The 23515-nt window shown below is 35.1% G+C and overlaps 2 protein-coding genes across 3 annotated transcripts in view; one reads left to right on the forward strand and one right to left on the reverse strand.

The window, feature by feature from the left end:
- LOC139976006 (metabotropic glutamate receptor 3-like) overlaps positions 1-23515 on the forward strand; it is a 93006-nt gene that overhangs the window by 20709 nt on the left and 48782 nt on the right. Inside the window, exons 1-2 of one of the 2 annotated variants that reach the window (XM_071984376.1) lie at positions 12114-12401; positions 19308-19914. In XM_071984376.1, the coding sequence (XP_071840477.1) occupies positions 19345-19914 (570 nt within the window). In that variant the 5' untranslated portion in view covers positions 12114-12401; positions 19308-19344. Of the gene's footprint in view, positions 1-12113; positions 12402-19307; positions 19915-23515 lie in introns of those variants that run through there. The other variant, XM_071984377.1, reaches the window with a different exon arrangement.
- On the reverse strand, positions 8773-10410 carry LOC139976401 (uncharacterized). The gene is made up of 3 exons (XM_071985113.1): positions 10407-10410; positions 9889-10019; positions 8773-9374 (listed from the first exon to the last, which is right to left on the reverse strand). The coding sequence occupies exons 1-3, from the start codon at positions 10408-10410 to the stop codon at positions 9078-9080; spliced, it is 432 nt and encodes a 143-aa protein (XP_071841214.1). The 3' UTR covers positions 8773-9077.

Consider the following 23515-nt stretch of genomic DNA (forward strand, 5'->3'; position numbering starts at 1 on the left):
CACACATGCGTGTGTGTGCTCTCACAAGTTGCCCCGGAGACGGCTGTTCTTATCGATTCAATACATCATTAGCTCAACTCGTCGCTCCATTTTCAATCAAAACGTGCTAGATTTACGGAGTTTCTTTCTTTACCATTAGTAGTACTTTTTTTCCATGACATAATAGCAGTTTCACATACGCTTCATCTGACGACCTTTTGAAACTAAAGAGAAGATCCATAGACAGTTATTTTTTGTAGAAAGATATGAAGCATGTATGTATGTATGTGACTTAACTCTGAGATGTTTGCTCTGAACAGTTGTAAAGCCGCGCCCTGCTGCAGAGAAGTACAGTATGCCTCCTTGGTGATTCTCAATGTTCATTGCACCCGTGAATGATTACAGATTGTTTCAAGCTCAGAGAATAAATTAAAGGAAGAGATAGAGGGTGTCCCACTATTATTTATATAATATTTCTTATACTTGCGTCTTTGACATTACAACGATTTATTTTCATATAAGACACAAGACACACGACATAAAACATATATGTCATACAACATCAAACAAAAGGAATAAACATACGCATAAAATTTAAGACAAAAGACATAAAACAAGACAAGACAAGATAAGACAAAAGACATACACATAAATTATTAGACATGATACATAAGGCAGTATAAGACATCTAACAGTTACGATCAAAATTTGTCATATTTTAGTTGTAATTCTATATTGACAATATTACGCGACATAAAACATATAGGCCTATGTCATACAAATCAAACGAAAGACATAAACATATACATAAAATTTAAGACAAAAGACATAAGACAAGATAAGACAAGACAAAAGACATACACATACATCATTAGACGTGATACATAAGACAGTATAGACATCTAACAGTTACGATCAAAACTTGTCATATTCTAATTGTGATTCTATATAGACAATATTACGCGACATAAAACATATATGTCATACAAATCAAACAAAAGACATAAACATATACAAAAAGTTTAAGACATAAGACAAGACAAGATAAGACAAAAGACATACACATACATCATTAGACATGATACATAAGACGGTATAAGACATCTAACAGTTACGATCAAAACTTGTCATATTCTAATTGTGATTCTATATAGACAATATTACGCGACATAAAACATATATGTCATACAAATCAAACAAAAGACATAAACATATACATAAAATTTAAGACAAAAGACATAAGACAAGACAAGACAAGATAAGACAAAAGACATACACATAAATCATTAGACATGATACATAAGACAGTATAAGACATCTAACAGTTACGATCAAAATTTGTCATATTTTAGTTGTGATTCTATATTGACAATATTACGTCACGAACAAGATTTCAAAAGGAAAGTTTTTTGTGATGTTTTAGTAATGAAAATCCTTCAGCTTTATTAAGGATATTTTTTTGTTCATCCTATGATTGAATTCGCAGACTCTAAAAGCTTGAATTTAATAATCGTATTAATATTTTAAAAGTAAAAAAAGGATTAATATTTTAAATGAATAAAAAAAAAGAAACAATCGTAGGCCCTATTACATCTTTCACCTCTATACACACTATATATACAGTGTGTGAGCGTGTGCACCTCATATATAGTTCATTTTCATTAAAAAACCTCTTCGTTACGTCAGATCTTGATTGGACATAGTAGAGATTCCATGAGTCAGGGGAAGGTATATATATATGTTTATTAATAATCTCCCTTGATCTCAACAGAGTGAATGATCTCCTTAATATTATTTCTCACCCTGTGTATTTTCCCTAGACAATTCGTGGTATTTCTGTTTACTTATTCCCACACCACGATTTACGTAATATAAGATTGACTCATTGATGGTTGGAGTTAGTATTAAAGTAAAATATACGAGCAATGACGTCAGAGCAGGTTCTCGTCTCGAAACCGCAGGGAACGTATGTATATATATATGTATATGTTATATAAGTAAATATATACATTAAGGGTTCAAACCGAACCATTCACAAATATATTCTCACACGTACGCCTCGAAGGGAGCTAAAAATAACTTGGGCGATAGGGCACAACTTTAGGGTTGCTTTATAGAGTGTCCCGTTGATTTGTTCTTCAATTAACCACACACACACACACACATGATGATGATATAACTCACAATGCGTACGAAATTAAACATGTAATTAACGGCATCGCCTCGTAAATATGTAAGTTATGTAACTTACCTAACAGGATGTTATATCTGGATACAAGGTTTCTCTCACAGTAACATAACTTTGCTACTAGTCACTGTCCGGAGCTATTTTTAACACGGAAGATGAACGAGACCCTGAAGTTAAAATAATGCCAAACTCATTACACATTGAGTTATATATCATCAGTTCCGTTCCTATATTCGCATTGTGTTTTCCAGTTAACTATATACATCATAACATGGAAAACTCATACGGGAAGCTAATGGCGGAATTGTGTATAACTTATTCAAGATAGCAAATATTGCATATTTGTACTTGTAACTTCCACTTTGCTTCCATTCGCAAGTTTTTTATATCATGTATACTCTACCATAATTATATAACACCATATATATAAATATATATATATATATATATATATATTATATAGTAATAAATAAATATATTATATATTATATATATATATGTATATATATATACATTTATATTACTATATATATTACTATATCAGTTCCAATAGTGTCTACCAGCCTGCTATCAGCTCAACGTTACCTAATTACTTAATATACTCTACCATCAATTTTGAATAGTGGATGTGTATATACTTTCTTTTCCATTCTATATATTAGTACACTATATCAAGCACAAATTACTCCCAAGTCATTATCTTACGTAAACTGTTTTCGTTCGGCTTTTACTGAAGCTCGATTAGTTTGAATAATCCATTTCCCTTTTTCTTGTGATAATTCGTCACCAATCACACTGTCTCGTAAAGGTATACGTATACGTCATCCAAACAGACAGAGTAATTAAAATAGTCCCCTGTTGGAGAATGGGTATTTATGTCAACATAAGCAGACCCAGTCACTTGGAATAATATTCCGATGATCATAAGACGCGATTTGTTTAAAGGGCAGAGCGGGTTAGAGTTCTGAGATATATTCAATCATGGTCATGAATATTCATATGCAAGCAGATGACGTCATCGGCTTATTACAATACTTTGAGGCATAAATATCATGGTATATCCAAGGGAAATGCATTTCTATGAGCAATGAAATGTAGTCCCTTCGCAAACTGAATATCCTTCACATATACAAGAACATTTCCATGGATAGATTTGGTGTAGGTTTACGTACGGTCATGAATATTCAATTATTACAGATCGAGTTTAAGGATTTATTTGACGGCAATATATGAATATCCATACTTCTAGCAAGAAAAGGGTTAATCTGTCAACGTTCTGATCCAGTAACACCATAGCTAAATGGGTTAAATAACCACATGACGTCAAACTTATGAAATATACTGGTCCATTTTGAGATCGTGGAATGCATTATATACATGTTCTACCTTCAGTGCTTTACGAAACGTTTTTCATACTTAGTGAGTTGTACGTTGTCAATCTTTACGTGTTTGAAGGCAAGACAACATGCTTTAAGAAACAGAACATGTGTCTCTCGGCTTGGGTGATATGATGTACTGGCTACAGTATATATCATAGGCCTATATGCTTCCTATAGTTTTGATCACATGACCACTGTCATATTGTTAGGGAATCCAGTATGGATTACGGAGGGGTTCATGTTTCATTTAGTTCGCAGGATCTTTCCCAGTTGGGACAATTTTTTTCAATGATGTACTGTCATATCCCGCTTTTCAAAGCACTGGTACTGTCAGTATGAGCAGTATGAATATCATGTTTCTATCAGATCAAAGTAAGGAACTGTTTGTACTGTCAATACCAGTGCTTTGAAGCATGATATTGGAGGACAGTTTAGAGAGGTATTAGCATGAGGAATTTGTTCCAGCTGGCTGGAGCTTTCCATGGTTATAGAAATACAATCTGGACTAATAGCAGTTTGCTTTATAATTATCGACAACATATCATCAACATTAATAATTTGTACCTAAAGTTATCTTTGAACAAAAACAGTTTGTGATAGTTCGCGATACAGAATATATGTTAGTGGTGAACACCATTAGCTAATACAAATGTGTATACTGCATAACAATTAATAACAATCAGGTAGTTTTTATTTACGACGTTTAAGCGACCCCGAAAATGTGAGAGAAGCCCGCAAAGGCTTATGGATTACAACTGTCACGTTGAGTGGCTTCCAATTCTACTTTTTAACTCAAATTTGGAATCTTTTCAATTCAGACCGTCATCTCAGATGGAAAAACCGTAGATTGCTCTTGGATGAAAACCCACCTTACTATGACCCGGCCGGGGATCGAACCCCGAACCTCCCTACTGCTAAGCCCATTGCTTCAAATGCCACCGCCTTTATCCATTCGGCCACGGCACCGGTATTTAATGGGTCCAGGAGTGGAAGGGGGTGGGGGGCTTTGGATAGGAACTATATTTCTCAAACTTCACCATGTGCCGGTACATTATGTGTCATACGACTTTGTCTTGGTGTGAAATCAAGAAGAGAATGAGGGGCGGGACAGTTGGGACTTTTTGAATTGAGTTAGGTAGCGTTATATTGGTAAGCAGGTACCTATGACCTTGGGTACACAAATTTGGTTCCATACGTATCTGAATATTCACACAAAAAAAGTTCATTTCATTTTCTGAAAAGCAAATATAGTTAGCGGTTTCACGCATTATAAAAATCTCAACTGTTACACAGTATTTCTTGTTTTTGATAAGTATGCCTATATTTATTAAATCATTGATTAATAGTATAAGCACAAGACATATATCTGATAGCGTAAGCTTATTTTCATATATTGGCTTATTTTTTTTGTGTTGTTCAATAATTAATGAGGCTTGAGTTGCTGCCAGAAAAAAAATAACAGAAAGATAGAAAAGTAAAGGAAAACTGAAATGAACATAAATTAACAATTTCATAGTGCAGAAATGTATACGTTGCTAGGTGTAAAAACGTTGCCCATAGCAACTGGCGTTTTAAATAAAAAAAATAAAAAATGGGCAAAATCTGGATGAAAACTTGTATAATTAATTAGTAGAGATCAGTGAAATACGACCTGCATCTTGGATTGCTTCTAACCAAGGATTTATCAATCGGTATGGATTTGAAGGGCATGGTTGTTTCCATTAATCTTGCATGTACCGTGCGATAGGGGATCAAGTTTCGATAACGGGGATTACATTTACAAGAAAAGGATTAAAATTAAAGAAACAAGTATGAAGTAAGATGAGTACGGAAATGAAATATGAAACATGAAATTACGTATAGGCTATTTGAAATTTTCGGTCTTAATAATATATAAATAAATAAATATATATATATCTATATAGATAGATAGATAGATATATATTTATATAGATATATATATCTATATAGACATATATATATATATATCTATATGTCTATATAGATATATATCTATATAGATAGAAATATATTTAGATAGAAATATAGATAGATATATCTATATAGATATATCTATATAGATATATCTAAATAGATATATGGATATCTAGAAATATTATATATAGTTATATAGGTATATATGTATATAGATATATAGATATATAGGTATATATAGCTATATAGATATATAGATATATAGATATATAGGTATATAGGTATATAGATATATAGATATATAGATACATAGATATATAGATATAAAGATATTTAGATATTTAGATATATAGATATATAGATATATTGATATATAGATATATAGATAATTATATAGATATATAGATATATAGATATATTGATATATTGATATATAGATATATAGATATAGATACACTCACGTATTTTGTGACGTCATGTTGGAAATGTGAAAATAATCTTACGGATTTTTTATATTTTTGCAAACTAGATTGCTTTTATAACCTTGCAAGTTGGCACAGCTGTAGCAAGTTTTTATATTCACGGTCATTTGTCAATTTAGAACACTGATTACCTTCAATTGCACTGGTATGCGATACTAATTGGATTTGTTGTAAAAACGTTTATGACATGAGGGACGTATCCACGTAAGCCTAGGGAGTGGGAGGGGGGGGGGGTGGTGGGTGATAACTGCAACTTCTATCAAAATCCATCAAAGATTGACCATTTCACAAGTCTTTTCCTAATTCTGGTTTTATATATGAATAAACATTAGCTTATTATGCGCATTGATGATGAAAAGGGAGTGACTGCCTTATCTTTTGTCATGTTATTCCTTTGTTTTTACATCCTTCATTTCAAGGACAATGAACACAGGTTTGTGGCCTAAGGCGTTTTTTTTTGTTTTTTGAAATATTTTATTGGCTTCTTTGAAAAGAGGAATAACACATTATTCAAATGATATATGTGGGCATGCAATTAGTGGGTTAACTTATGACGGCCTAAAATAAGACATTTTGATGGGCAAAACACCCTACGTCATAGTTTGCACATATTTTATGAATTTCCGATATTTATCAAACAACTTTAAAATGTGAATATCTTGGGAACGAAAAGAGCTTTTTCGAATAAAGTTTTTTTTTTTATTAGGTTATCACACACAACAAATGTACTGAATATGACGCACATTGGTAAAGTGTCCGTATATACTATTTTAAGAACATGAACAAATAGTTTCATAAATTTATTACAATTCCTTGAAAACATTTCGTCGTTCTATATATATATATATATATATATATACAGATGATCTGCAATAGCTTTACAGTACAAAGAACCCACTTTACCCCATTAACCATGATTTTTACAAGATTTGTTCGAGAGAATTACCAAAAAAAACGTGATTTCTCTGACGGACTACTAATAATTCGTTATACAGAGACGAAGTGAGTCATTAAATTCAAGTAAATTTTTGACAGTCGTCGGGGGAGTTGACATTTTGTTCCACCCTCAAAAAGTCATGAATCACCTATTTCCTAGCATTTTAGACACGAAATACATCTATAGGGGTACTTAAAATTCCTTAGAGAAGAGGAAAGAGAGAGACAGAGGTATAAAGAGAGAAGAAAAATGTCGAACGGAGAAAAATATATACTCCTTCTAAATGTATATGTCTATATACACAAACTCATTCAGTAGCCAGTAGCCCATATATTACCTTCACTATAAGACATGCTGTTAGGATGCGAGCCTAGCCTATATTGATACAATATAGTGTTTTAGGAATAGGTCCCTTTACATGCCGTATTATACAATCGTTTTAACGTATTCCCTTTCGTGCCCCTCCTCTGGTATGAATGTATCTACGTTACACTGTTAAAAAAGTTGGGCAAAAATTGACCAACTTCCTGCCCAATGTTGGGCGTATAGTCAACAACCCCAAAAAGGTAGCAAAAACTGACCAACGAAGTTGGGTTTTCCATTCGCTCAATAGTTGGGTAATAATATGACCATTCCTTGGGTAAATATCCTTGAATAATTGTTGGGAGTTTCTTCACCAGCACAGTTGGGTAAATTCTTGACCAATCAGTTGTGCACAATCATACCATTTTATTGGGCATATTTTTAACCAATTATGCTGCAGGACCCTGTAAATAATTTCGTTCCTTTGCTGTGTCACGTATGGTATTCATTCCTTTTGAAAATTTGAGATCCAAAAACGACTGAAGTAATGTGTTTCTTTCAAAGTTATTTATTTACCTGCACATGCAGATGACAAAGAAATACAATCACGGACAGCTACCAGATAAAGTAAATACAAAGGCATAACTTTCAGCAAAGTTAACTTATCCTGAGATATAACTGACTTTTCCTATAAAGCATACAATAAGTATTAACAAATAAAACAGAATATCAGCAACATCTGTTTATGGTACATAACATTTTAAACTCCATGTTACCTTTACTGCTACGAATTTTAGCGATAAAGTTGTTTTTGTAAGGACACGAAAGTGTGGCACTACTTGCTGCTAATTATGAAAAGAAAATATGTAAGATTATTTTAAACTGACTGTTGACAAGGCATTCACATGTTCTCTTAAATGCCCTCATGAATTAGTAAAGGTCACTTCCAAGTACTATTCAGTTATGAATACTGACATATGGCACAAAGGTAAACACTGAACAAGTCATCAACATTAATAGAGATATTTTCCTTTGAATGAAAATGATCCTTTATAAAATACCAACCAGCAAATACTAGAAATGTCTCCAATAACAAAAACAAAATAACAAAACGTATAGTAAATACAATATAATAATTACTTTCCTGATAGTCATGTAGCTCCTGTAAGGCACTTTTATCTGAAAACTCACTTGTCTCTCTATATACTCTATGAACAACATTAACATAAGACTGTATAAATTTTATAGATCATTTACAACAAATCAAGGTAATAAAATTAGATAACAACTATCAATGATACAGCAAACTTTGTTGAACATTCAACAAGAGACAGAAAAGAGTTAGGGACTGACCTCAAAGAAGTAGTAAGGACTCACCTATAGTTATTAACCACAGGGAATCAAATCTACAGCATGCACTTTTGATAAATTAGAAGTAATTAGAAGTGCATTAACACATGTTAAGATTCTGTAACTCGCGATATATATATATATTGGATACATTTGAAGTTTATATATATATATATATATATATATATATATATATACACACACACTACAAATGTATCCAATGATATCCCTGGCAACACCCCTCCCTTTTTATATAACCCATGGTTTTAAAATAAATTTACGCTGCTTCCTTCATGACTTAAATAAAACAGTAGCTTGAATGAAAACATATGAAAAAACTAAAACAGTAAAACTGACAGAAGTTGAAAGTAACTGAAATCCACTTTAAAACTAACAAAGGCTTTACCTTCAAATTAAGTGAAATTAAATAAAAAAGGATACTTTTCATTACAAAAACTAACATTGTGTCTGGACTTTGATATGGTATGTTATGCAGAAGCATTCTTGAGGTAAGCCCTATATATTCATATATGTTCATATATGCATGTGTGAAAAAACTCCCACACCCCTTGACAGTTTTCTTGATACTTCATATCAAGAATGAAGTGTGCCATGTAACACAAGTCAACAGCTATTATAATGAATGGAACGGGCACGTCATTTCTTTCTATTATAACAAAGCTTTGCATTGGACATAACTTGTTGTCTGCGTAAAGGCATAGAATGAATGGCTGAGGCCTCTTTTTGACATCAAAGTATGAAGGTATGTGAGTCTGCTCCTGTAAATGTAGCAAGAAAATACCAAACTTGTTTGAGGTTGAGATTCATGCAGTTTTCTCCATAACTTCATCGAGTATTCAGCTCAGAACTTTTTATGATAAACATATTCCAGAAACTGAATGTTATGGAATTATGGTAGCAACACTTTCAAATATGTTATCGGCATGCAGTTTCATCAGTATGTTCATCAAGGTGCTGGACACAGTTATCTTCATCTGAAGAGTTGTTTCTTCGTTTTGCAGGCGGCAACTCAAAATTATCTTTTGCTTCATCAGCAGAACCTTCATCTGTCGTAACCAGTATTTCATGGATAGCTAATAGATGCCTTTTATATGACGAAGTGTAGGAAAAGGTGTCTGTGCAGCCATTTTGGCTACAAACTATCCTTGTAGATGTTCCAGCAGAGATTTGATGATAATATTTCAAATGGTTCAGTAATTGTTTTATTCCTCCACAAACCTCATTTAGACATTTGAAACACAGCATTGTTACCTTTATTTTCCCTAGGCTATAAGTTGAACAATGCTATGTTTAAATTGCAGCACCTGGATTTACGTGTTCTTTCCATTTCCGTAGAAATTTGACCCTTTCCCCAACTTGTGGTATCATCGATTTAATGTCCTCTTCAGACAGAAGTTCCAATGCTTCTAACTCGATATCATTGTATGTAGGAAAAGTAAATAATTCTTAAATTGTCTGCAAGATGGAGAAATTTAAGGTCCAGTAGGTCAAGGGTAACAGCTTTAATCATATACGCTTGTTATAAACTGAACTCACAATATGCAAGTTCTAGTAAAATAGGCTTAGGCTAGTATACTACCACTGAACAAGGCCTACCACCAGTACCATGTATATAGCTGCATAGTCTGTGTACAAGTTTACTTTAATTATGACACAATTTCTAATAAAAGTGAATAAAATGTAGGCCTTGATTTATATTTTGGTTAGTTATTGTAGATTCTAGGTAGTAAACGCTTAATTCGATAATGAGTTCAATATACCATTAATTAAACTTGGAGCCTTATGTTATGTGCATCATAGTTGGTTGTATGTAAACCGTACGTTAGGCTGACCCATAACTACGTAGCCTAGCCTATGATGGATCTGATCGCCATGACCCAAATTGCATGCATAACCACGGCATAGGCTGTTATTTCACTGAATGAGAGAAAAAACAATTTTTATTGTTTACGTTTGTTACATTGACATTCGTTAAGTTAAAACATCACATTATTTTTACTTAGTGGTATGAGCAGCGGTCAACGTGTGGAGACCGGTTTGGCTGAAGTGTACTACCCTAACGTTCGACTGATCTAGCCTACCATTACTTAGCCGTACTTCACTGATGGCACAGGTGAAACAAATGGAAAACATGAGGAACTAACACTGGTTCCACTTACCTCGAAAATTTTGGGCTACTTCGGGGCAGTTGAATCCCCCATTGGTTTATTAGATCGCTGCCTCGCGACTCATTTTTGATGCACTCAGAATCAGATGTAATGAAAACTGTGGAGCATACTGGGCACGTCGTGCATAGAAGTGTTTCTGTCGCAACACAACGCGCAAGTACGTACACACAGATTAGTGTACTGCACAAACCGTACTGCGAAACTGCAACCGTACTGCAAAACCGTACATACGATCGCATGTAGTTGGCCCATCCAAAACGTGAATGTGCGATTTGCCCAACTTGTAGCAAAGATGTATGCAAATTGCACGTTAAGTACCTAACAATTAGGTAATGTCAAAATGATAACCAACCCTTGTGGGAACCGTTACAATGCGTTTGACCAATTATTGGAGAATGCAACAAACGTGCAGCAAAAGAAACCTTTTAACATTATTTGGGCAAATCTTAACCAATACGCTGAGCAACGGGGTTTACCCAACGAAAAAAATGCCCAGTGTTTTAACAGTGTACTCATACGTTCTCGTCAATGTTTGTAACGTGAGTATTATAATCCTCCGACATTATTATGATTGTACTGTTATATGATTTTGAAATAATTCTGTAGACTGACCCTTTCCTTATGACGTAGAAGTTATTATTATTTCGTAGACCTAATCAATGACGTAAAAGTCCAATGTTTAGGTCAACGGGGAATGGCGGGCGGGGGGGGGGGGGGGGTTGGTAGGATGCTGGGAAATTGACAGAGGAAGATTTCGGAGCTAAAATATTCGATGAGCGATAGTGTGATCATTATACATCGCAGATACACTACGGTTTACGTCTCCAAACACTATCACCGAACTTAAACCCTTGTTTGCAGATAAACGGATTCTAAACAATGGCATGCGTCATGGAAACCATTAGATTTTCTAATGTCATCAGTAGTGCGCACAATCAACTAATTTACCAAGCATTTTATCTCTATGTCGAAATATTCCCCCTCTAACTGAGACATTTATTTGCCTAATTGGAAAATTCATCAACCAGTCAAAAGAGTTCAAAGTCCCTCCAAGAAACTACGTCTGAAATCTTGTCAACAAAGTTTAGCATTCTAAACTTTGCGGCATTAATATACTGACCTCGCAAAAAGGAACATGGATCTGATTAGTCGAAAATACATCATAAATGTGTGTTGTATTACTGGCATCGTGATGGCTCGTAAACACATCCGTATGCACTGTGTAAGCATTGTGTATTGTACTGTATCGTAGCGTCGCGTACGTGCGTGCGTGTGTATTTGTGTGATGTAATCAGATAAGCAGAAGACCACGTGTGATGTGATGTATACACATCTATACATCTACCCTAGATAGCAGCGAAATTAGTTAGTTGTGCTCTCGGTATCAACGGGTGTGTACTCATATCAAAATACGGCTTCCCCCGATTAATTACGGTCCTTGGTTACCCTGGCTTATATATATATTTGTAGCGAAGAAGGAATGGTTTTTGGTTTCCGGATTATTTACTCAGTTGGCAATGATAGCATGTGGAAGTTAGAATCGCATTAAATATAATATTTCGTATTGTGAATCTCTTTTAAATTGCAAGAAAACTGTCAGGATTACGTAATTGGATTATACTCGTGTATATCAAGACGGAAGCTTTCAATAATACTCTGGTATGTATTTATATATTGAAATCAAACCTTTTCGTCAAAAGGTCCTTTGTTTATATATATATTTATGGTAATTTGCAGAGGATGATAAATTATTAAAGACCATTTCATTTAATTCGTCCATATGATTTAATGTTAGTCGTTGACTTTCCTTCTTAAAGTTTATTGGCACTTAACTATAGCTTACCTATTATTAAGTATTACACATTACAATGAGAAGACAACTTGCAAATTGAAAGATCTAACAATTGAGTCTTTACTATATTAGACTGTTGATGTTTTTCTCGTTTAACTTCTGAAAGGTATGGTAATGTTAGCTGCATGCAAGGCTTAGTATATAGAAACCAAATGAAGAGCGCACAAATGGAAGTTTTTATATTACTTCAAATTTCTTAAAACTTCCTGGACAAGTATATTTGCAAATCAGGGGAGTGTATAGGGGTGCACACTTCTCTGTTCAACCCCACACCAACAATAAAAGTAGTAGTAAGCACTACTGTGCGCGTAGACCTAATTAAGTGAATTAATTCACGTCCAAACTGTCTTATTTTTTTATAAGGAGGGGGACACCCCCTCCTTATGGAAGACGGCTTTAGCGGACCCAGTGCCACGCAATCTCCATTTTACAATCATGGATTCACCCCTGTTATTTGTCTTCATTTTAATTTGTTTTCAATGCTTACTTCTCGCTAGTCACAAAACACGTATTGTTGGGATTTATAATTCAAAGTAATTTATAATGCTATAGAATAGGTTAAGAAGAATTCATCGAAAGGTGATTGTGGGTTTGCGTATATTTTAAATTTCATATATAACTTTTTAATTGCAGAGAGCTGTGAAAAAACAATTGTTTACACTTAAAAAGTCTTAGTTTCAGTTTATCTCCACTCGTGTTAAACATCAAGTACATGGGCGGCGATCCGTACTTTCGAGTGGGGGGGATATGACCTTGTTCACTATCTAAGCGTAGCGCCACCATGAGTTGGCGCGAAGCGTACAAGAAAATTTGGGGATTTACAAACCCTCTAGATGGCCGGAAACGGCACTTGCCGAGGTTTCCAAGCGGCATATACCCAACTTTAAAATAGGGATATCATGTCCGAAATATCTCATAATCAGGATCCAAAATACTTTTTTTTTTTTTTAATTTTGGGTGTTATTTTTGGAAAACTGCACCTGTCAATCTTGTTTCAGGCACTACGTTAGAATGTTCGAGAGCTCTTTATATTATTCGATGAAGAAAATGGCCTCATGCAGGCTATTATAGGCCTATACACATGCAATACACAATTACACATAGTTACATTCCTAGGTACCGATTGCTAGGGCATCCAGGTGAAACGTACGTGTATTAACAGGGGCGTCGGAAGCTATTTGGGATTGGTACGGAAGATCAGAGTTTGGCCATCTACCATAATTATCGGGGGGGGGGGGACGTTTGGAAGGTCAAACTACGCAACGCGCCACCATTGGTTGGCGCGTAGCGTAATGGAGAAAATTTTGATAAAATGCCTCCCAGATTGCAGGAAATGGCACTTCCCGAGCTTTTCTTCTGTGCATTCTCCCTTGTCTGTTTTTGTACCCGATTAATCTTTTGAAACACATTTTGAAGTATGTTTCATTTGGTTCTTTATTTTTTGCCTTTTTTTCTTCTTAATGCTACTTTTTTTCTACTTTTTTTTTTTTGCGCCGTGAATATTGGTCCGGCGAACCGCTCCGACGCCCCTAATTAAGCATTACCCTGGTAACATGAGATTCTCAGATGTTCGAGGGAACATGTACGTGTGTAGGCCTACTATAGGGCCTATATGAATACTATGAGGGTGCATATATGTACTATATCAATACCGTGGGCGCAATAATACATTTTGTTGTTATAGGGCCAATGAAGCCTACAGTCAACTATTCTTGCTTTATAAAGACGGTTTATTTGAAAAGATCGCACTGCGTTTATGGTAGGCGAGAAATGAAGCTAAAAAAGGGCCGTACATTCACGATGATGCATAACTGAAGGCATGAAAATATTCTTATTCCTGGCATTTGGTGGGGGGGATATGGTGTATTACATCCCCTCCACCCATTTTCATGGGGGGATATATCCCCCCCATCCCCCCCAGGATCGCCGCCCATGATCAAGTACAGTAAAGAAGAATTCTTACGTTGAGTTTCGTTTCGCAAGTTTTCGCCAGGTATAAATTATATAGTGAGTATATTATTGTATAAAAGCAAGAAACACGGTTCAATGTTTCCGTGGCCCCACAAAAAAAAAAAATTGCGGTTGGTCTATGGTTGATAACAGGGACTTGAGATCTTAGTCGGGCCCGGGAATAATAATTCCGTGACCCACAAAAATGTTTACGGTTGGCCTATGTTTGACAACAGACACCTTGAGAGACAAGTAGGGCCCGGGAACAATGTTTCCGTCGCAACACAAAAATACTTAACGGTTGGTTTGTAGTTGACAACAGGAACCTTGAGAGCCAAGTATAGGGGCTTGGGAACAATTATGTCACAATGTAGGGGAAGTCTTCACTTTCCTTTAAGTACATTATTCTATCCCCGACGCCCCTGTACCCGAGGCTGTTGTCCCTGCCCTCTCCCTCCAGCCGCCATTTTACTCTCCCCACTCCCCTCAAGCTTGATAGTAAATCACACTAGTTTCTACTGAACTTTATTCTTATTTTCATGTTTTGTCTGTATGTATGTGTGTGTGATTTCTGCCACGCGTTATTGTTTAATAATATATAATAATCACTAGCATAAAGTTGCTTATGTTCCCGATATCTGCATTGTCGTTATTTAGCAGATGTTGACCAATAGGAAGGTATGAAGATTTCGCTCCCATGTGAGGGCGTCAGGCGGATAGCGATTCCTTCGAAGAATGAAATTTACTAAATATCAAGGAGTCAATTATATGTCATGGTCTGGTGACTGGTTTCGAATAATCAATACAGAATGTGCACTATATACCAGTCAGACGAGACTGGAATACAATCTTCTAAATTGTGCGGCTTGTCAACATTTGGACACACTCAAAGTGTGAAGTTCTTACTCTTTGGATTTCGAAGCAGCTTGTTGAGTTATAAACATAGGCCTAATTGTTTACACCAACAAAGATACCTTTAACAGAAACTATATGTTGCTTTCCTTTTCTAAGGAATTAATGCCAAATCAAATGTTGGAAGCCTTGACATGGTCAGTTGCTTTTCAAAAAAAAAAGGATTACATTACTTGGCATAAACACACACGATTGTTGAAGTATAGGCACTTATAAAGCCTAGCCTATATAAATTGCCAATTCGGCCCCCTTAAAACATGGACTAATTTTTTTCTTTCTTTTTTGAAGCTAAGTTCTTTACGGTTATTCGATAATATAACGCCAATGCTGTTGATAAGCTTAAAACTAGTGATATTTTCATTTCAAGACAAAGAAAGATGAAAAAGTCCAAACTCGCCAAAAGTAGCCCTATAGTCTGAAATGTAACTGGGTGATATATATATATGTATAGACAAATTCCACTTCACAACCGGTTTCGTCTTTTTGGGACTCATCATACATATACAAGGGTGGGTATAGTCCGATGTTTGTGTATTACAATTCTGTATTTAGGCTTCTTGTATACGAGTATATCAGTATGGATACGTGTGCAAGTAGAATGGCAGTAATATGAGCAGGGAGCTGCTACTCTAAGCAGCTCCCTGTTAGAGTAGCAGCTCCCTGATATGAGTACAACTGTGAATACAAGTTCAATGCTCTAAACATTAGTACTTAATTTTGCACTAATATCTAATACAATATATATTCCCAAATTTCCTGAATACAAGTACGGGTACAAATCCAAGATGATGAGTACACAAGTACAGGCAACCTTGGTCAAGTAAGATTTCGGACTCACTTTTACCAGTCTCTCTCCCTTAGTAAAGTATTTGTGTACTTGACGAACCTTCAAATACCGGCAGTGGCTTTATATAGAACTGATTAGTCTGCATGCGTATGTATATAACCCTCGGTGTTTTCTCAGGCAGATTTTACGTAAATTCATCCGCCGGATATCTTCGATGAAGCATAAAAAACGGTAATGAGGTTAAATATCGTTACAACTGACTGCTTGCAATCCGGTAATTGGCGAGCTAAGGAGTTAATGGCCGATACGAAATTACCGACGAACTTGAAGAAGAGGAACGAATCGTGAAGAGCAAGGGCATCTTTCTTATCTTTTCAACTTGTTATCCATCTACATCAGATGAATATATATTACAACGCCGTTGGTGTATATGACGTAATATAGTGTATATTTCTATAAATAGATCTCACCTGCAGCGTTTGAATATGTAAATGAGCTACTGTTAACGGTTGCACATACGCGCGTAGAAACCCCGTGTTTTTATCAAACCGAACTTTGTCCATCTACATCAGATGAATATGCTATAAAGAACAATATAGGAAAAAAGACAAAACTGGAAAGTTTTAATAATACATTCATGTCGTTAAAAGAAAACAAAATGTAACTCATGTAAAACCTCAACCATATAGATTACAATACTTCGTCCATATGTACGGATGACAATAATTTGTCCATATGTTTGGATAACATTCGTCCATATGTGTGGATAACAATACTTTTTCTATATATATGGATAACAATACTATCTCCATATGTTTGGATATCATTCACCAATAACAATACTATTGAACATTTGTATAAACCTATATATAAGGAAAAAACTTTGTGGGTTTAAGAGCCTCTCTCACTCCCTCCCTCCCTCCCTCCCTTCCACCCTCCACCCACCCCCCCCCCCCCCTCTCCCCTCTCTCTATGCACATTCTATAGGATATTACCTTTACAATGTTACGTTACAAACGTATAACTACCGATTTCAACTGCTTTTTTGTTTCACTATTTTAAATTAGCTATTTATACTTTTGTTTTTATCTATTACCCTCTGGATAAAGAAGTTACATACCTACTCTGTTCGAGAAGCTTTTATCCATCCCCCGGTAATATTTTCCCATGCTATGCCAAACGTATTGCCTTGCGTTTCAATATGTATAGGTAACCTCCATGTCGTAATTTTTATTTTTTACTCATTTCTTTTACAAGATATGATGATACTGTTTATAGTCAAGCTTTGCTTAAACATGGAAGGTCGCCTGTTAATTCTATTTATTGTTTGACATTGATTAATTCCCGTCCACTTTAAGTCGTCATTGTGGAAGATATTGCTAAATATATTGTTTTGTCAAAGAATTTATTTTCGGAAGGACGGGCGGGGGCGGGATCGGCAGAAGGTTGGACGGAGTTGTGGAAAAGAGCGAGGATATTGGATCATTAATACAGAGCAAAATCAGCATAACAATAATAATAATAATAATTAGGAATCTTTGCCACAGAAATTGATTTATAAATGAGGATGTACTATGTCTTGTGTACTTTTCAGTCGTACTGTTAGTACAGAAAACATATGTTTATATTAACATAAATAGTAAACATGCCCCAAAGTTATCCTAGTTATTTTTTCCGGCTCTGACAACGTTGGGTTTGTGTCATGTATTTGTTAATGAATAAATTACATTGGTAAACCGACCCCCACGGCAAAACCTTTAACAATCAAATCCCTTGATATATATATAGATATGTATATTTTGTCCATAAGCGATAGCACGCGTCAGTCTTTGTTTTCTCTCTCATATTTCGGCCAGTAACCTTAAATTTTACTTCGTTTTTACGATAACCTCTTTCTTATCAGTGTGTTGATCCGACCTTTGCAGGCCATATAGTCAAGTTTGTGTTTCATGTGTCTCGTTTTACGTTTATCTGTCATATTGTTGAGTATATTCGGTCGTATTTTAGTCATTTCGTATTTCGGGAATACTAGTCTTAAAATAGCTCAACGTAAATCATGTAATTCGTTGAAGAAGATCAAAATTATAACAACGAAATGGATTACTCTCTAATCAATAATAACTCTTCACTTGTTTCTTTTGCGTTTCAAAGTCTTCCATAGTGAAGTTTGTTAGGATGACTTAAGGCACGAAATTAAAATGTTATCAAGGCCAGGTTGTATTTTTATTACACTTTTAACTGATTTCGATTATGACCCTTTAAGCAACTGAAGTTCATCGTTTAAAGCGGCTGGACTATATAGTCTAATACACAGGTCATTAATATACATATGTATATTAGTTGCAACATTATAACTCAATGGAAATAACAAACAAGACTTTTATGGATTCAAATGGTATGTATACAATACAATCCAAATGAGTCAGACAAATTTATTAAAAATGAAAGGAGTGAAATGATATTTTTTAAAGTTAATCGAACTAGAAAAACAATGTCTTGTCATTAGAACTGATGTCACCATTCAACTTTGTCGTTATAAGAGTATTGAAAGTATTAAAATCCTGTTAACATTCTTCAAATTGTGCACATGCTGAAGAACCAAAAAGAAGCAGAAAGAAACAAAATTCTGCTCCTATTTTTTCCCCGTATTGTAGGAGTATTCTATATCAACACTAGAATAATGTCTAACGTAATAATTTAAATGGTAACTCGATCATTTAATAATGGTTGAATTGAAAAGAAAAATCTAATTTTACACTCACACACACAGAAAAAAAATAAAGAATGTACGTGCATTGATTTCAATATTGCCTTTAACACAGAAGCGTATACGTGTACAAATACAGAAATCGTGCACCATTGTATCATGAAATGTACCTCATCATGGAAAACATTGTGTTCTTGCAAAGAACACTACATAATATGATGTTACCTAATAGGCATATGTTATAAGCAATACTGTATTTTTCATAATACAGAACTGTTGAAAAAGTTTTATTTTCTTTAATTGTTTACTCAATTTGTTTGTTTTCTTTTACATTTCTAATTTGTACATTTCTTGCAGATTACTTTCACTAATGGACATCACGAGAAATTAGCACATGGATTTACACGCTACCGTACCATACATGAATATGAATAAACATATTGCCTTGTGGTATGTCCTGCTCTGGGGTGTGTCGATTAACTCGAGTGGTAATATCATGGAGGTTAATGGCACGACGAATAGTGTCTTAATACATGGTGACGTCATGCTCGGTGGACTCTTCCAAATTCACCGGTCTTCAGACGACGACACGTGTGGGTCCCTCTCCCCTCAAGCTCACTTGCAGGCACTTGAAACAATGGTCTTTGTGGTGGATAAAATCAACCAAAATAATACATTCCTACCTGGTTTTGATCTAGGCGTACTAGCGTTTGACGATTGTAGCCAAGAGGCCTACAGTTTAGAACAAGCTGTTCATTTCGTTGATGGAAGTAGTTTATTCATAGATAATATGGACAAAGGAGAGCGACAGGATGTCATTTGTTCCAATGCTACCACCGAAACTGACCAATTGAGCGAAAAGCAAAGAAACACGGTGTACTCTGTAGCAGGAGTCGTTGGTGCGGCTGCTAGTGTCAATTCAATCCAAGTAGCGAATTTACTGAAGCTGTTCAAAATTCCTCAGGTAGGAAAATTATTTTTATATATATTTATTATACACATGTTTTATAACATTTTATCCATTCCACGTCATAGACACCTGATTTGCATACAGCCTATCCGTTCAAAGTATACTTTATACACTTAGCCTATCCCTACCTTGCAATACGTAGCAGGTAGAGTACACTTGTCTTACGTCATCATACGTCATCAGTTACGTTGGTAATCTCCATGTATAGTCACAACCCACTGATAATCCGTCCAAAGAAATCGATTCGTACCGAAAATTTCTGCAAAAGCATGTTTTAATTTAAACCGACCCATGTTTTTATGCCGTGTGTGTGAGAGTAATCATCACAAAATAGTTGATATCAAATAAGATAAATAATGATGGCTTACTTCTCCTTTAAGTATACCTCATGATACTAATTGCATCCTCTGGAAACAAGAAGTAGTCCTCGTGGGCGTTTTAACACGAAATGTAGCTCTGTACATAACCACTTGTAGTATTGACTGACCAACGACGTTAAGTGATCTGCTCTGTTTGTGAAGAAAATAAATAAATAAATAAAACAAAACAAAACAAACAAGTTTCTTTTCCAGAGGCTAGTTTTTGTTTCGTAATTGATCCCGCCATTGAATATACACTTGAAGAGAAATTCCATGATTTTTATCGTCGTGTACTTTTAAAGGTATGCTGTTTTGGCCCCAAATATGCTAGATTTTCAAATATGGTCACCTTTGGTCAAATTTCTTAAACTGTTTTTATTACAACATTCGAGGAAATGTTCCTCACTGGGACATTCAGTCATCTTGTGTGTTCCTTTAAAATGTCTGAGAATCATCAAGAGAGTAAAAGACCTCCAAGAAAGTACTTTTTGAAAACGTCTGACAATTACAGCGTTCTATAATTTTGGGTCTACACTGACTACCTTTAAGTCTATCAAAGCGACAGATGGGTACACTTATCAAGATAATATAGTATAACCTACTTTCAAAACAGTCATCATCGTCAATCTGTCTTCCAGCTCCTTGCATATAGAGGAACTACTGTGATTTTGCTGAGCAAAATGTATCTGTATAAATTTGCTTTTCATATGGTGGTAATTGAGAATCAAATTGCTCTTGTTATTAAAGGGATATTCAGGTGGCTAAAGTTGATTTGCTTCGATAAAATGATGAAATTTAGTTTCTGCATTGTCTGGGTCAAAAGCACATCCGCGTAATATTGTGTATTGCGAAGAGATATATATATATATATATATATATATATATATATATATATATATATATATATATATAAATATATATATATATATATATCTGCCACATGGAATACCCCTTTAACTGTTGATATTGTCCTTTTACTTTCTTATGTCATGTATTGTTGCACACTCTAACACAGTTTTCTCAACCAGCCAATTTTTGTGTAAAACTTTGCCCAATGCATTTCTTTGCCGCATAGTTTATTCATCATATTTTGATCAATTAAATTTGGTAAGGCTACAATACCGTCACTTTGCTAGCTTTTTTTGGTAATATTTTAAACCCAAAATTTGTGGTTGCATGTATAGTGTTGGGTAAAATGTTTGCCCAACTTTTTTATATAGAAGTGTGCGGAGCTTTAATCTATATTGGGAATTAGCGTTATAATATGTTTTATGGCATATGTTGTGCTTTAAGGCTTGGCTAATTACACCTCTCCGGTGGTGAGAAGAAGTACTTATACTTGAAAAGAAAAACTAGTCAAAGATACGAACCATTTGAGTTAAAACAACTCATTTCACATTAAAGGAAGCGCGCGATATATATCATATCTAAGAGTTGCCATAGAAACACAGCAACGTAAGTTTCGTATTGTAATTTCATTCTTGTTAATCGTTCTATATGCCAAGAAGATGTAGTCTTCATATCTCATTTGTTTATTACTTCAACATATACAAGTATCATGTTAGCGAGAAAGATATAGGAAATGAACCATTAGTGCAAAATGTATGGAGAGCAATTATAGGCTATATACGGTATACAACAGAAAGAAAAAAGGAAATAATGTAAGCATTGCTTTTGTTGACAACACATTATTGTCTTGTCACGTGATGATCATAAAAATACATATTGCTTGTTATCTCTTTTTTTTTGTACTTAAGAGAGTCCTTCACTAAATGTATATGACCTATGGTGAAACTCTGTAATACAGTTTTTTTTCAAAAGATCCGATCATTAACAGAACCGCCGGTAATTTATTAAAAATTTCGTTGAGAACAAAATATCAACGTATAGCTTTGTACATGCTATACAATACTACATAAATGTAGGCTGGGGTGGTGGAGCGGGTAAGGGAGGGGAGGGGAGGAGGGAGGGGAGGAGGGCGAGGAGGGGGGTTGGGGTTCTTAAAATGAAATAGTCAAGTACAAGCCCGTAGCCAGGAATTGGAGTTGAAGGCGAACCAAGAATTAACAGATGGGTACAAACAATTGAGGTAAACCCAACCCCCCCCCCCCTCCTGCGTCCTGTTACTTGGAAAGATTTTGTACAGTAAAATAGTAACACATATTGGTGTCAAACTGTAGTATGAATCAATCTGGGCCTAGGCACCTGTTTCCCTGCCAGCCTATAGCTATGCGGGCAGCTCAAATACCCTTGTAAGATAATTAGTGTGATTTTTTTAATATTAGGGCATAGTAGTCAGCAGGGGAGGGGGTGGGGTCGGGGAAATGAAGTGGGACTCCTATTGGTGATCGAGTCGGGTCAATACCATTATGTTTTTCTGCTTCGGGCGAGTTCTATCTCGAGTCAGTATATTATCTCTACTATCTCTTTTCACCTAAATCAAAATTACTGATTTAAATCATGACTAAGGCTGTAGCCAGACCGGGGTATAGGGAGCCGTATCAACCCCCTCCCCCTCCCCTGCCCCTCCCCTGTGCAGAGTAATCCCTCTTCCACATAATGTCACCCATCTGGCAAAAAAGAGTAGTTACAGGACAAGAGTATTGTTTCGCTTCCTTTACACATTGATGGTACGACAGCTCCTTAAATTTGTTATTTCCCCGCCAACTCAGAATTTTTGACTGCGGGGCTTGCATGGCCGTAACCCTTAACAATTCTAAGTAATTTCATTTTAAAGTGTATACACCTCATTATTCCTGTACTAGCTGCCAAACAAAACTTCACGGCGTTTATTTTGCCAGCTTATATACAAAGGGATATATAAAATGGTCAGTTCTCTGATTTATATACCGTTACTTCAATGTATTACACGTTCATTACGCAACTCGTGACATGAATATGCATATATTTGTTGTAACATAAAAAAAGCCAATTATCCACAGCCTCGCACGAAAATATCAAATAGGAAATGTTTTTGTGAAGGATATTATGATAGAAAGTGTTTTCTTCGTGGAAATGCGCTTTCAAAATATGATAGATAATGTAATTTAAGCATAACTGATTATAATAAGGTGGCTCAAACCAAAATTGCTTTCATTTTACCGACCAGTTATTAAATGTGACGTATAGCAGTACTGTAATTAACATTTGTCTCATTTCTCACTGTTTAGTGCCAACAACAAAAAACTTTAATTTGAAGGCAGTTTTTCAAGGAATAATTTCAAGGAAATAAGACT

Source organism: Apostichopus japonicus, chromosome 11 (assembly GCF_037975245.1).
Source record: "Apostichopus japonicus isolate 1M-3 chromosome 11, ASM3797524v1, whole genome shotgun sequence".
Lineage (NCBI taxonomy): Eukaryota > Metazoa > Echinodermata > Holothuroidea > Aspidochirotida > Stichopodidae > Apostichopus > Apostichopus japonicus.